The sequence below is a fragment of the Trachurus trachurus genome (assembly GCF_905171665.1).
Source record: "Trachurus trachurus genome assembly, chromosome: 7".
Taxonomy (NCBI): Eukaryota; Metazoa; Chordata; class Actinopteri; order Carangiformes; family Carangidae; genus Trachurus; species Trachurus trachurus.
In genome coordinates, this window is record NC_139901.1 from 27,832,029 (window position 1) to 27,846,997 (window position 14,969).

Below are 14,969 nucleotides of genomic sequence, written 5' to 3' on the forward strand. Positions count from 1 at the left end.
GATGGCATCAAACATGACATTGGAAAATATAACGTACTGTACATTACTAAACAGAAACATCATGCTTTTGATGCCATCTGGAGACCTTTTATACGTTTTTTAACACATGATGTTAATGTTGGTAATTTGGGAGTAGAATGTGTGATATAATGTCCTGAGAAACACCCTTGAAATTCATCATATGCAATCAGTATTTGTCTACTTTTTTTAGTTCTTTATTTATTATAATTATTATTATTTTTCCTTCCTATTTGTTTTATTTTCATCTTATTTTTTATAGTTTTAATGTTTTACTTATTTAGCGAGGGGAAGAGGGGAAGGGAGGGAGAATAGGGAGAAAAAGTTTGCTCTGTTTCTTGCTTGTAAGAATGTCTTGTTTGATTTGCTGTAAATTGCAAACAAAAACTAATAAACACATGCTTAAAAAAAACAAAAACAAAAAAACACCCTGACGAGGACCCGTTCTAAAAGGTGCTGCACCACCTTCCCCCTCCTGATACCCCCACCCACCCTCCGACCAACCGACCGACCAACACCCATTGGGGCAGCGCGGCTTCCCTGTGGGATGCCGGCATTGTAATCTAGATTCAGTGGACATTAATTGCTCTGGATGTAAAGTAAGTGTGTCACTGCACCGCCCGAGGGGTCTGAATACATGAATCTTTTAGCACTGCTTGGGCATGCAGGGTATAGAGGGAAGAGGGGCTGGGGGGGTTGTGGTGGTGTGGGGGGGTGGGGGGACATAATGGCTAAATATATCCATGTCAGGCAATGGCAGCAGCTATTCGAGTAGACTTAGTGATGGTTACATAAGCAATGTGAGGGGCCTGAGAGAGAACAAGACAGAGAGGAGGGGAGACGGGGGATTGGAGACTATAACGGAGTGAAAAAATAGAGAGCAGAGAGAAGGAGAGGAGGAGAAAAAAAAGAAAAAGAAAAGCACTGGAAGAGGAGGAGAGGAAACAGGATGAGCAACAGGGAGGAGAAGGTGGATGCCACTCTGTTATGTTTGGTGCTATCGGCCATGATAGATGACAGGTGAGGTGGCAGCGACGGCCTAAAAGCTAAAAGCTTGGGAGACCACCTCCTCTTCTTCCTCCTCCTCCTCTTCCTCCTCCTTCTCCTCCTTCTGCCCCTGAGAGACAGATCCCCTTCCCACGGTGGACGGAGCGCAGGAAGACGGTCTAATCCATGCATGAAACCCATTGGCAGATAGAGCCTCGATTCATCAGTAGATCATAGAGGGGAGGGGGGGTTTGGGAGGGGATGGTGGTGGTGGTGGAGGAAAAGAAAAAAGCACTTCAAAGACTGAAGCCACTGATGTCTGTGGGCTGGGAGGCGTGAGAGAAGTGGCGCTCTTTGTCTGTGTGTCTATATTTCCAACACAAACAAAAGGGACTAAATCCATAAAGAAGCCTCCTCCTCCTGCCTCCTGAAACCCGACTCCGATGACCTTTACAGACCGAGGGAGGGGAACCTCAACCTGCCGCCGCGTTCATGCACTGTAGATAATCTTCGGATCGCGGGGCGGAGCACGTCTTTATGTTTCACTGCAAGTGCAACATCCCTCCTCTTTGCATCTCTTTGCCTTCTTTTTGCTTTCTGTCTTTCATCATCTCGTCTCCCTCAGGCGAGGTGACACATCCTCCTCCCTCTGAGCACCAGTTTGTCTTATACCACACAGACTTTTTCAGAGGGAAGAGGAAGAGGAAGAGGCTCATTGGACATGCACACACCCTCCACCCTCCTGCCTTCTGCCCCCTAACTCCACCATAAACCCACCACCCCTCCCCTCGTTCCCACCCAGCGCTGCCGTGCCATGCTCCCTGTGTAATCCTTTTAGAAGCAGTGCTGCTGCCCGCCTGGCATTGTCACACTGTCAATAGAGGGTAATTCCCCAGCAAAACAGCCAGTCAGCTTGCAACGTCGCACTCTTGCACTCTTCTCCAGCATAATCTAGCGCTCTACAAAACCCCGGGGGCGGAGGGGATGGGTGGTGGTGGTGGTGGTGGAGGGGATCAGAGCATTGGCCATTCACCACCACGTTCTCCTCAGACGATCTGCAAGGATTTGGCAACAACCACAGAAAGACTAAAGAGGGGTGTGATGACCTAAATTGAGGAAGGGAGAGAGGCTTTCTAATCCACGAGACAGAAACTTCCAGAGAAGAAAGAGGTCTCTCTTCTGAGGAGATAATCTGCTAGTCTGAGCTAAGGAATAAAAAAAAAAAGAAAAAAAAAAGAAAAAACTGTGGATACATTTGGAGAGAAATGGTGAACAGCCTGGGGATGTCTGCCAGTGTGGTGTTGACTTATTCAGCTGAAGTAATGGTGGGGAAAGTTGTGCTGATGCAGCCAAGGCTAAACTCAGAGCAACACAAAAACAACACAACACAACGGCCTGCAGGCTATGCAAGCCTCGCATGTCACTGCTGACCGAGCTGAACGACATTCTCCGAGAGACAATTCAGCCATAATAACATTTGATCACCTCGTCTTCCATTAGAAATATCCAACATCAGCATTTTTTATTTTAACATACACATTTATTCTGACAGGATTTTATCTGAAGAGATTCTCCCAGAGTTACATTACATTACGGAACACAAGCTGATGGATGGATTTCCATTCTTTGCTGTTTGAAGCTGCGTAGCGTATTTTTTTTCTTTTTGTGAAATGAAATCGCCCTTGATACAATTTAGGAGCTTGCAGCTAATCTCTTTGTCTTTGGGGCTCTGCTCAGACTAATTCGAGCATGTCACATTTAATTGTGAGTAGCATTTAATGGGCTTGATAAAAACCCCACTGATCACTTGTTCCCGAACAAACTACATCCTAAATACTTTATGGAGTCTTAAATGTCTTGTAGTCAGCCAAGAGATATGGGTCAGGATGAGAGGGAGGTTTTTTTGCGTGTGCAAAGAAAAAAGGAAGAAAACAAGAGATGAAGAAACGGGGCGACGGGTGTTGCTATTTGTGGACAACGAGTATCCCTGACTGATGTTGTGTGTTTGAAGAGGCCATTTAAAGGTCACATGTTGAATAAAGTGAGATTTCTGTGTATTTGTTTTTATCATAAAACTGATCCAGGCCCTATTACAACCTTGGAATATAATAAAGCCTCCATCCAGAGAGAAATGCACACAGACTGCATTCAGAAACTGAACCTAAAAACAAGCGGCTAGGATTTCCATAACTCTGTGATGTCACAACTAAGCAGTCACCACCTCAGAGCTAGGCTGATACTCACTGATACTGGAGCTCAGAGGCAGCACCAGACCCCTTTTCTGGGACATGAGCCCCAGTATAAATGTCATATATGCGGTACACTTTAATGCTTAAAGGGATAGTTCAACATTTTGGCAAATTGGCCCATTGCCATAATCCCTATAGTTTTAGGAGTAGGTTCGTTACCTTTAATTGTCGGTGCAAGCTATTTTTAGGACGGCAGAGCAGAGCCTGCATTTACCTCTAAAACGACTCTGTCTCGTAACGTTCTGTCATTATCTCATAGCATGGTGAATGTGCAGGTCACAACTTGTCCACCAGAGCGTTTTGGAGTTGTTGGATTGTGTATTTGATGAGTTTGATGAGGGAAACCAAGAAATCCCATGAGCCTCCATAGCGTAGCTCTGAGCAGCTCGCGGCTCTGCTCTGTCGTTCTAAAAATAGCTTGCATCGACAATTACAGGTAACAAACCTATTGCTATGACTATAGGGATTATGGCAATGGGCTAATTTGCCAAAATGTTGAACTATCCCTTTAAAGAATAAGCAAAGACAGTTCAGATGGAGTCGTGCCCAAGTGGAGCTGAATGGCTAGCAACGCCCCTGCTGGATCGCCAGAAAGAAGCCTGAGAGAGGAACTATATTGAATCGGATTTTGGTTCTTAAACCCCAAATTATCTTCTTTGGATCAACACCTTTAAATAAAACCCTGGAATAAAGTATTATACAGGAGCTTTAAAATGACTTATTATATATTATCATTGGATAATGAAGGCTATACCACACATAGCGTACACCAGCTCTCTCAGGGTTACAGCTGAGCAGAGTTCAGTCGTACTGTGATGATGACTGACAGGCCCCACCATCCCTGTGGTATTCAAAATATCAACACTAAGCTTACATACACTGGAAAGGAGAAAAAGAAAAAAAGGGGGAATCCTGTGTTTTTTCTTTCCTACAGGCGGCTGAGGCTGGATCTTTATATTGGCTGTCACTGGGAGGCAGGAAACCTCTTTGCTTTGCTGTAAACCCATACAGCAGCCACAGCCAAAGCCTATTGAGGAGATGCCTTTCATATGCCCATCCAACTCCCAGCTTTATTTGATGTTGTTCCCTGTGCTGTTAGCAGAGGCTTACATCTCTTCAATATTAATGGCCCATGGTGGGAGGCACCATGGCACTTAATAGAAACATTAATTATTCAAAAGGCCTATCTTTTGGTAGGCACCTCTACTAATGTGCTAGTATGTATACAAATCAACTCATGATGGGGGCTTTGGTGCATACAATCAAAAACCAAATTTATTAATAAATTCAGCCCACCAGGGGAACGTCTGCTCCTTAAAGAAACTGTAATCACTGAGAGACGGAGGAGGTGGCGGCGGTGGGAGGACGCCGCCTTAAACCGACGATGGGGAGGAGAAAATGCCGGCGCGTCTAGCGTGTGCATCTGAAGTGCGTGCTCATGTGAAGCGCCTGCTGAAAATTAATGCAGAGTTGGTTTTTGCCACCTACAGCTGTAAACAGACCTCGGTTCAGTCGGCCCACGGGGGGGCTCCGCTTCCTCTTTCCTCCTTCACCGCCCTCCCTCTTTCCCTTCTTCTTCTTCCTCCCACCTTTTCATGGTTCAGCTCCTCTCTCTCTCTCCTCTGTCCTTTGTTCTCTCTCCGTTGCCTCACTTCACCCCACTCAATCCCTCCACATCCTCCGTATTCTCGTTCACAACCATCCATCTCTCAGTCTCTGTGATATCGCTATTAACTTGTGCATTCTAATAATTGCATTTGTGCATAAATCCTCTTTCCTTCATCTGACAGCTCCCCTGCAACATGAACTTGTTGCATCAATCTGTGGCTTATACACTGTGTAAGTAGTAAAGAGCTCTGACAATAAGGGAACATCTCTCTACCTCAGAATACAAAGTCCTGCAGCTGCTGCTGTAGGCGGACAAATTGAATCTCTTTGCTTTCAATACATTACAGACTTCTGACAGATTGCTGACCGTGAGTTTCTACGCCCTCGCTGTGCCAAACCCACAGAAACAAACATTTTTAAGGTATCATCTTGTCAGACAAAACAGTCCGAGAGTTATAATCAATATGCACATCGGACAGCAGCAACAGACTGATATGATAAGTCTAGTCTACCTATAATACCTGTGTTTGGGCCAAAGCACAAAGCCTGTCTGCGGATGAAAATGAGCAGATTCCTGTGAAATATTGTAATTGAACGTTGGCCTTTCTGCACAATCCGGATTTTCTAACTGCGATGTTCTCTGTGCAAAACACCAAACATATATATTTACAGACAGAGACGTATCGACTGTATTTACTTTAAAAAGAAAACAACAACCATCACTCAGAGAAAGTTTGGCGACACAGACTCGCTGTGTTTTTTTAAGTTATTTTTTTTCCAGGCTTCTGTCTTTATTATAGTCATAGTGATAAAAGAGACAGGATGATTGGTGGAGACCCAGACTGCCGGGTCGAGGACTAAAAGCCCAATTGGCATGAGCTCCAGCAGGTGAGCCACTGAGGCATGCGGCCGGAGATAGACCATATCTCTTATTTAGCCTCTCCTCGCCAGGCTCACAGTCTCCTCCCGAGGATCCACAACAGCTTCGTCTTTATTTACTTCCAGCTCCAGAACGTAACAGACTTTTATTAGAAGCTGGTCTTTATGTCCCAACTCCCTCCTCTTCGATATGTGTAATTGCTCATAACGGTTAGTGCAAAGTGCTGCCTGCAGCCGATGACCTCCCCTCTCCTGCTCTTTCTGCTCGCTGTCTCTTAGGTTTAGTTATTTTGCTGCATCCTTCAGTCACAATGATACACATAGTTTATCTGCAGTGATGGAGGTGAGCCTCAGTGTATTGGAAGCACTTCTCCATCTGAAGAAACCGGCATTGGACTCAGTCAGTCAGTCAGTCGCTCAGTCAGTCAGTCAGTCAGTTGGAGACATTCATGATTATAGAGCTGGACTGTTGTTACAAATACCAGCTCCTTCAAACACTCTCCTCACACATGTCATAGTTTAAAGCTTTTCCTGTAAACCTCTCCTCCTTCTTTGTCCCCTTAATGGTCGTAGAGTGGCAGATGAAGGTCTGGGCTGATGGCAGGTGGCCTTGGCAACCGCATACCGTGATCATAACACTAATAAAAGCACTGAGGGGAACGAGGTATGTCCCCACTCGACGGCCGTGAGCATCTGCCATAAAGCGCATAGCATAATGGAGTTACAGTACATGAGAGGGTAACTTAACTCAACCGGATGAGTCAGAGATAGTGATAAGAGAGAGGGAGAGTGAAGAGGAGGAGGAGGGGGCAGCATCCTTCCTCTCTTTTTCCCGCCTTATCTGCATACAGTAGTATAGCAAATCAATTAACCAAGTTGTTAACTTCACTTGTTTTAATTGGCTGGAGTTAGATGGGAGTATGTGCTGGCGGGATGAGAAGCCAAGTGAATCGATTGCTAAGGGGGATATTGGGGGGGGGGGGGGGGGGGGGGGTCTGGTGGTTTAGCCACAATGCACTGGTGCGTTACCGAGGCCTAATTAAATAGTATGTCCTCCTGGCCTGACTCCCGTGTGACAGCCAACCCACCAGGCCGGGTGGTTGGAACAAGAGGAAAAAACCTCTGGGAAAACAAATAAGCACTTCCAGGTTGTGACCCTGATGCTGAGGTGGGAAGACACCAAACTAAACTAAACTACCAGGCTCAGCGAACGGGACAGACGACATATTCAACCTCCAAGATATTTTTAAAAAAGAAAAAAGAAAAGAAAAGTCCCGGATCTCCACAATAGGAGCAGCTACTTAATTATTTAAAGTGGTTGCTTTTTCTTTTGTTTTTGCCAGGTTATTTTATATGGTTTCCTGTTTAACATCGGCTGGTGCCAGAGTTACTTTTCAAAGAGCTGGAATAACCTTGTGAGAGGACAAAAGACATTAAAATCTATGAGCAGGCATCTGTGCACACTGCACCCACCCAGGCACAAAGAGGAGGCAGATGTCAAAGAGACAGGCCTTTAAAAGTGAATATCTCTGTGCACTTGTGTGTGTGTGTGTGTATCAGCGGCCTTGCCCTTGGATAATCCCTGAATGTGAAAACTTGCATGAATATGCACCTGTGAGCATGAGGCATCAAGTCCTGCAGGTACACACACACACACACTGTCATAAACATACACACCGTACATACATGCCGTGGGGTATGGACTTTTTTTCCCTTTTAAGCAAAACCAAGACGAGCTTCCTCAATTAGAGAGAGAGAAAGAGAGAGGGGAAAAAACGAGACAAAAGACAGACAGAGAGAAAGTGAAGGTTTTCAGATCTGCATGCATCAGATGGGGGCCTGAGCCCCGGGGAGAGTCTTTAAGCCTCATTCTCATTCTCCACGGGTCCAGAGGAAAACAGAGCTGAGTAGTATAGGTGCTTCTCATGCGATTCCTCTCAATGCAAATCAGACATTTCACTGTCAAGAGTCATTTCAGTCTCTTAAGAACTCTGCTGTTGTTAGTGTCACAACTTTTTGTATAAATGTTTTAAAAAAGAGAGGGAGACAGACACAGAGAGAGCAGGCCAGGATCCGGTGTAATCCAGATTTACTGCACTTTAGTTGTTGTGACGTGCTTAAGAGAATTCAGAGGTCTTTAACAATGCAACAGGATTGTTACTGTCGCCAGTGACAATGTCTTATTAAGCTGATACAAGCTGTTATGGCTGTTCGCTTTTCATTTTAAGCGAAGTCCCAGAGCCGAGTGCCTCATGATCCTGAATGAATGGAGAACGGCAGCAACATGGCGGCTGATTATTGGACATTGATCAGCGTCTGGATACGCGTGGGTGGGCAGGAAGGACGGCGAGGGGATTGTGGGTACTGACCTCGGTGATGCGTGGGTTGGTGCACTTGACATTCTTGGTGGACAGGTTGAGCCAGCGGGTGGTGTAGGGGTTGATGGGCGGGCAGTGGTGGCGCAGCGTGCACTTCCCCTCTCCGCTGCACCAGCCGCACTGGAACTTCCTCTCCGCCTTCAGACACATGCCGCAGCTGTCCCGCTGGGCTGCGCACTTGTACAGGTGCACTGTGGGATACGGGAGGCAGCGGGGATATATGGTGAACACAAAAAAAACCCCCAACCTGAGTAATTTGAAGTGTGTTTTTATTTAAGGATAACAGATTGCAGAACTGCTGCGAGTGACACATCCCCACAGGCTGTCGATTAAGCTCCTACTAACACTTACATTTTCAGGTACAGCTGTGATTAACATACTATATAAATAGACACACACATACACAGTGTCCTGAACTCAGACAGAATTAAAGGGATAGTTCAACATTTTGACAAACTGGCCTATTGCCATAATCCCTGTAGTCATAGCAGTAGGTTCGTTACCTTTGATTGTCTGCAAGCTATTTTTGGAACGGCGGAGCAGAGCCATGAGCTGCTCTGAGCTACGCTACGGAGGCTAATGGGATTTCTTGGTTTTCCTCATCAAACTCAACAAATACACAATCCAAAAACTCCAAAACGCTCTGGTGGACAAGTTGTGACCTGCACATCCACCACACTATGAGATAATAACACAACGTTACGAGACAGAGTTGTTTTAGAGGTAATTTGTGTTTCCGTTGGGGGCAGTTTTTCAGCAAGCAGTCTCTGTATTTACCTCTAAAACAACTCTGTCTCGTATCGTTCTGTTATTATCTCATAGCGTGGTGAATGTGCAGGTCACAACTTGTCCACCAGAGCGTTGTGGAGTTGTTGGATTGTGTATTTGATGAGTTTGATGAGGGAAACCAAGAAATCCCATGAGCCTCCGTAGCAGAGCTCTGAGCAGCTCGCAGCTCTGCTCTGCCGTTCTAAAAATAGCTTGCACAGACAATTAAAGGTAACAAACCTACTGCTATGACTATAGGGATTATGGCAATGGGCTAATTTGCCAACATGTTCAACTATCCCTTTAAAGCGGTGGACGGTGTTGCATTTGTACAGCTTCATCCTGTTTGTCGGAAGCATCTCTTGTTCTTACCTTGGATATTCTCCGGGTTATCAATAATGAAGTTGCCGTTCCACACCACTGAGAAATCCACAGGCAGCTCACTGATTTTCATTCCATCGTACAGATACTGGAGGCCGAGGATGGTGAGGAAGAGGGGAAGAGACAGAGACAGAGAGACAGAGAGGGGGAGATGAAGGTGAACCAAAAAAAGAGAGGAGGGTTTCAATGGGAGGTTTGGGAATTTGAATCCCCATGAGTCCTTGCAGATGCAGCTCTATGTCCTTCCACTGTTACTCCAAACTTACATCATCTCGTCATCAGAGAGCTGACACAGGGAGAAAGGAGAAGAAACGCTACAGCTGGCCAAGAAGCTCCAGCTTCCCTTTGCTGTCCTTAACTGCCTCCTGTGCCCTTAATTCCAAGCCTGACTTTTATTGTGTGTGTGTGTGTGTGTGTTTGAGTGCGTAGAAGACAGAAATAGAGAGAGTAAAATGTGCATGCATGTGGTTCCACTGGGAATATACTGCAGAAGTCAGTACGTGCTTGACTGGAGGGCAGAGCCAGGCTGCGCTGTTCTCCAGTGTAATTACTACGGCTGCATCTCCTGTCTCTGCGCACACTAAATGACACATACACAAACACAAACGCAAAGTGGTGTGTGTAGCGCTTATTTTCTACTGACACTAATATAACCGATGTAATTGCCTATGTATAATATGTACAGTATTGTTTTCTGTATAATGAATAAACAACTCCTGCTCGAATAAACAGCAGAAAAATACACGGACTAATGACGCATCGGCAATTTTGGCTCCTCAAACCCACCGAGCTGTTCTGGCACTGCACGCTGGAGCTGTTGAAGCGCAGGGCGGTGACTCTGTGGCTGACCCCCTGGATGTGGAGGACGCACTCGTACCCTCGCTGGCCGGACTGAGGCTGCGGCAGGTTCCTGGCCTTCAGGGTGATGGGCTTCACTTCCCCCGCCGGGATCAGGATCTCCCCGGAGCGAACCAGCTGGGGGCAGTCCTGCAGGAAAAACAGGAACAGGTGATAAATAATAAACACTTTTTTAAAAGAGAAATGTTTTTTTTTCTTTGGTGTTTGGCTTATTAGCAAAAAAGAGAGGATGAACAGGAAGAAATGTGAAGCATGATGTGCTCAGCTGAAGATGAAATGACTCCTGTGACCTTGGAAAGCTCTGAGCTGATATCTGAGTGTCTGAGTGTTGAACAGCTCATTATCAGGAGTGGGATTTTTCAAACTCCTCAACTGGCGGAGACTGACAATTATCACACATACACACACACAAAAAAAGACGAAGTACTGAGTGGTTTAAAGCACCAAGGCGGCAATTTAGAGGTCAGATCTGTTCGCAATGTATCGTGAAAGCAACATTGCATCAAGAAAACTATTACAGCAGCATCGCACACTGAAGATCTGCTCTTGCTGACCTGAGTGGCCTCCATATATCTCAAGACCTGTCAGATAAATATCACATGAAGACCTCTATGCCTTATCTCAAGTCTCCTATTGAAACAGCTGCAGGGAAAGGAGCCTGAGTGCAAGATCCATATGATGTAAGCATATAGATTGTGTTATGAGTAAATTGAATTAGAGGTAAAAACTCATATTGCAGCATACACCATCAGATAAACATAGGAACTTACACACACACACACACACACACACGTGCATATTGCAGGTGGCCTGGATCTACTGCACATGATTGATTCGGTCAGAGTGATCCTGTGTCATTGTTAAGACACACTAAGCTCAATAACTCCAGAGATAATAGACTGTTAATTGGCACTGCAGAGAGAACAAGAGCTCCGAATGGGGAGGAAAAAAGAAAAAAAAAAAGGGCCAATTCGGAAATAGAAGAGCTTAGATGGCTGTCTTTCTGAAGACATGCCCCGAGGCTGACACAGAGCTGGAACACACGGAGCAGAGCAGGATGCAGACAGGAGTAAATAGACAGAGAGAGAAGAGAGAGGAGAGAGGGGAGAGAGAGAAATGTGTAGGAGAGAGAGGAGAAGTTGTGCAACCAAGCTTTTGCTTATGTACATTATGTGGTTGTGTTGCACCGACCTCGGAGGCGTTGACTCGTCCCTCCTGGAAGGAACAGCTGGACGGGTCGTGGGTGCACAGGTTGCGGTACTTGCACCAGTGGCAGCGAAAGGCACTGTTCACACACGACAGGCACCTGCACACATAAACACACACACACACACACACACACACACAAAGGGTGAGAGTCAAGAAAAGGCAACACAGTCAAGGAGAGTGTGTCGTTGTTGTCGTTGTTTGCCAAAAAGAGGGGGGGAAGTGCCACAGAGGAAATGAGTTCAGATCCCAAGTGGGCACCTGCTGTTGTTGTTGCCCTTGCGGTTGGCACGGTACCTAATGGATGGCTGCTGGGGAACCGGTTCTCTCTCTCTCTCTCTCTCTCTGCATATATTTTCCAGCGCCATATATTAACACCGCGCGTCATGTGCGAACACGAGGCTGCACATTAGCCCTGGTAACCAGAATCAGATGGAGGGAGAAAGAGAGAGACGGAGTGGAGGAACGTTGAGTAATGAGGACAAATAAGACATTGGCGCAGCTTGATCCTGCAATTACCATTAGCCCTGCATTGTTGGAGTGTCACTGTAATTACCAGCTGTTAGGTGTGTGCGTGTATGTGTGTGTTTTTTTGCATGCACAATATGTAAGTGAGTGTGTTTTTTGTGCATGTGTCACCAACGTGGGGACATAGTGTACTGTACTGTACTACAGCATCAATACCACTGTGTGAAAAAATACTTCCCTCTAACTGCAAGTTCTTGAATATTACCAACAAACTTCAGGCGGTAGAGCCACTGAGCCACTGAGCCACTAGTCTGAAGGTCGCTGGTTTGATTCCCTGCTCTTCCAGTGTCTCCCACCACTTGTGTGTGTGTGTGGCAGAAAAAGTGCTTTATTGGATAAAACATGAATGGTTGACTCTGGCTTTTAATGTAAAGTGCTGGGTCAATAAGACTTGAAAAGTGCTGTATAAGTGCAGTCTGTTTATTATTGGATTATTATTATAAATGTAGGGCAGCGTGGTGGTGCAGCGGTTCGCACTGTCGATTCACAACAACACAGTCGTGTGTCTTCTCTCTCTGTGTGTGGAGGAGCCGTACTCAAGTTTCTTTTTGGTTTATTTTCCATTAACAGAAGATGCTGATTAATTAAAAGATTAATTTATTGGCTTGATTGACTTTTCTTCTTGTATGTACTCCTCCCTCCTCTCTCTGCCAGTCCACCAGAAACCGCCTCCATCAGCTCCTCTTGACCGAGCTACCCCATTTTCCATGTTATTCCATATTCCATGTTGTGAACTGTTGTCTGTATACAACATTTGCCCGTCCTGGGTGAGGGATCCCTCCTCTGTTGCTCACCTTGAGGTTTCTCCTGTTTTTTTTCCCCTGTTAAGGAGTTTTTCCTCAGTCTATGTGAGGGTCTAAGGGCAGAGGATGTTGTTATGATCCTGTGTGAAGCCCTTTGAGACAAAAAAAACTGTTGGTAAAAATGGGCTAAACAAATAAACTTGCCTTGCCTCAGGCCTAAACTTCTAAGTTTGACAGTGGACGGCAGGTGAGGCGGCGACCTGTTGTCAACCGCAGCACCTCTGGATTGAACCGATCCGCAGAACATCATGTTGCGTTCAGGTTTTGCTTTTTCATGTTTGACAAAAAATAATTATCATCAGTGAGTGAACCACAATACTCATTGGACCTTTTGTGGCTGCACGTCTGACACTGCTCACTACATGGGGGCAAAGGTAAGGACAAGGATTTTCTCAAGACATGCAGATGACTACATGTCGGTTCTGATAGCACATGCACCTTTGAGACTGAGTCCTTTCTGCAGTGACCCAGGTTTGGATCTTTCTCTGCATGTCAAACCCTCTCTCTCTCTCCACTAACTCCGGTCATTGAAAACAACAGGCTTACCTGCAACGTGCTCCGGCTCTCTAAGGCTAACGAGTTAAAATTGTCATGTTATTTTTGACTCTTTCAACCACCGCTGGGTTGTTGAATTGAACCGTGTAACAACACGTTGAATGTTTGATGTTCATTATGGTCGTGTTCACAGTGGTTATTGTAGTGCAGTGGCCTCTGCGGTGCACACGCAGCAGAGCAGAGCACTTGAGGAAACGCACTCCACTTTCTAACACTGTGTACTGGTCACATGGATGAATGGATGGAGGGATGAGCAAATGAAAAAGCGACAGCCTGAGGCTAAAAGACATAATGCTCTCTGTGTCTTGCACATAGTGGGGGGACAACACGCACTTTTAATTGATTGTGACTGCGTTTACTACACTATGTATTCATGAACAGTTGTTCAGAGAGCGTATTGTAGTCTCACTTGGCTCTCCCTCTCTCCTTCTCTCCTCTCTCTCACTCTCAGAATTAAGGCTGTGTTATGCATACTTGCTTATTGTGAAATATTCATTGGTGCAAAAGCAAAGGGAGGGATCTCTGGCAAGCACACTAATTCAGAACAATAGGGCTGATTCACCTTCAGGCGAATAGTGTGTACAGTATGTGTGGAAGAGAGAGTGAGAGGGAGGGAGATGGAGGGAGCAGGAGTTGGCATCAGAGTGCGAGGGAGAGCGAATGCCCTTTTCAAGTGTATGTATCTTTCTTTGTGTGTGTGTGTGTGTGTGGCTGCATAAGCAACTATGTTCGTGGTTGGCGATTAACTGGGCTGATGCGAGAGTCGGTAATTGCTTTCTGTGCTGCTGAGACGGGTTCTCCGACAGCAGACAGCAGTACCAAGCTATAGGGCAGCAGCGTGTATAGTGGTGTGTACGTATCTGCTGACATGTTTGTGTGCGTGAGACAGAGAATCACACTGCCTGTTTTCATCTTTATCACGGCTATAATGTTTAGTTTGAACATCGAAGGGGACAGTGAAAGGATAATATGACGTGCAGCAGCTCGTGCAGCCCCCACCACCACCACCACCACCACCACCACCACTTATCCCCCTGATCTCCATTCAGCGCTGCTCCCAAATCAACCAGGCCTTTGGATCCGGCACAAACAGAAGCTGCCACGCTGGAATGAAGTGAAAGTGATGAAGCAAAGGCATCACAGTTACTGAGATCTCCAATCCAGCATCACTCAATCGGGGGGGACAGACATGATATCCCCACTGAAGAACTGTTAGGCACAAAGACGCGTGTGTGTTTTGTGCTGCGGGACGTTTGAGACAAAGGCTTCATTAGCTAAAACTTCCTGTTACGGTGCCGTGGCAGCAGCCAGTGATCAGCTTACATTAGTCTTTACAGGGGTTATTTTTAGGGGGAGGGGGAGGGCTGGGCGCTGCATGGGCAAGGTTAAGGACAAATTGTAACTAATTCCCACAGCATTGATCCTGCAGGTTTTTTTTGAGCAGCGGGTCTGAGAGGGCATCGTTTTTTCAATTAAAAGAGAATGAATGGACTCGGGAGGAGGGAGATACTCACAGCTGGTGGACGCTGCAGTTGTAAAACTTGACCTCCGTGCTGATGAGCATCTGACCCGTCTCCTTGGAGTTGAGCCTCAGCTCCACGCCCGACCAGTCTGAAAGGGAAAGACACGTTCATTACACACCAAACTAAAAAACGAACAAACAAACGAACAAATGTGCAAATAAAATCAGCACAAACACAAATAAAATATAATTTAATCTGATGAAATTTTGTTCTCCTGCATTTTGCTGA

At 45.9% G+C, this 14,969-nt stretch overlaps 1 protein-coding gene across 1 annotated transcript in view; it reads right to left on the reverse strand.

Moving 5' to 3' along the window:
- plxna2 (plexin A2) overlaps positions 1–14,969 on the reverse strand; it is a gene marked incomplete at both ends in the record, with an annotated part of 185,588 nt that overhangs the window by 65,934 nt on the left and 104,685 nt on the right. Inside the window, 5 exons of the mRNA XM_083976069.1 lie at positions 8,111–8,310; positions 9,260–9,356; positions 10,055–10,255; positions 11,318–11,432; positions 14,733–14,829. Coding sequence (XP_083832195.1) covers positions 8,111–8,310; positions 9,260–9,356; positions 10,055–10,255; positions 11,318–11,432; positions 14,733–14,829 — 710 coding nt within the window. The remainder of the gene's footprint in view (positions 1–8,110; positions 8,311–9,259; positions 9,357–10,054; positions 10,256–11,317; positions 11,433–14,732; positions 14,830–14,969) is intronic.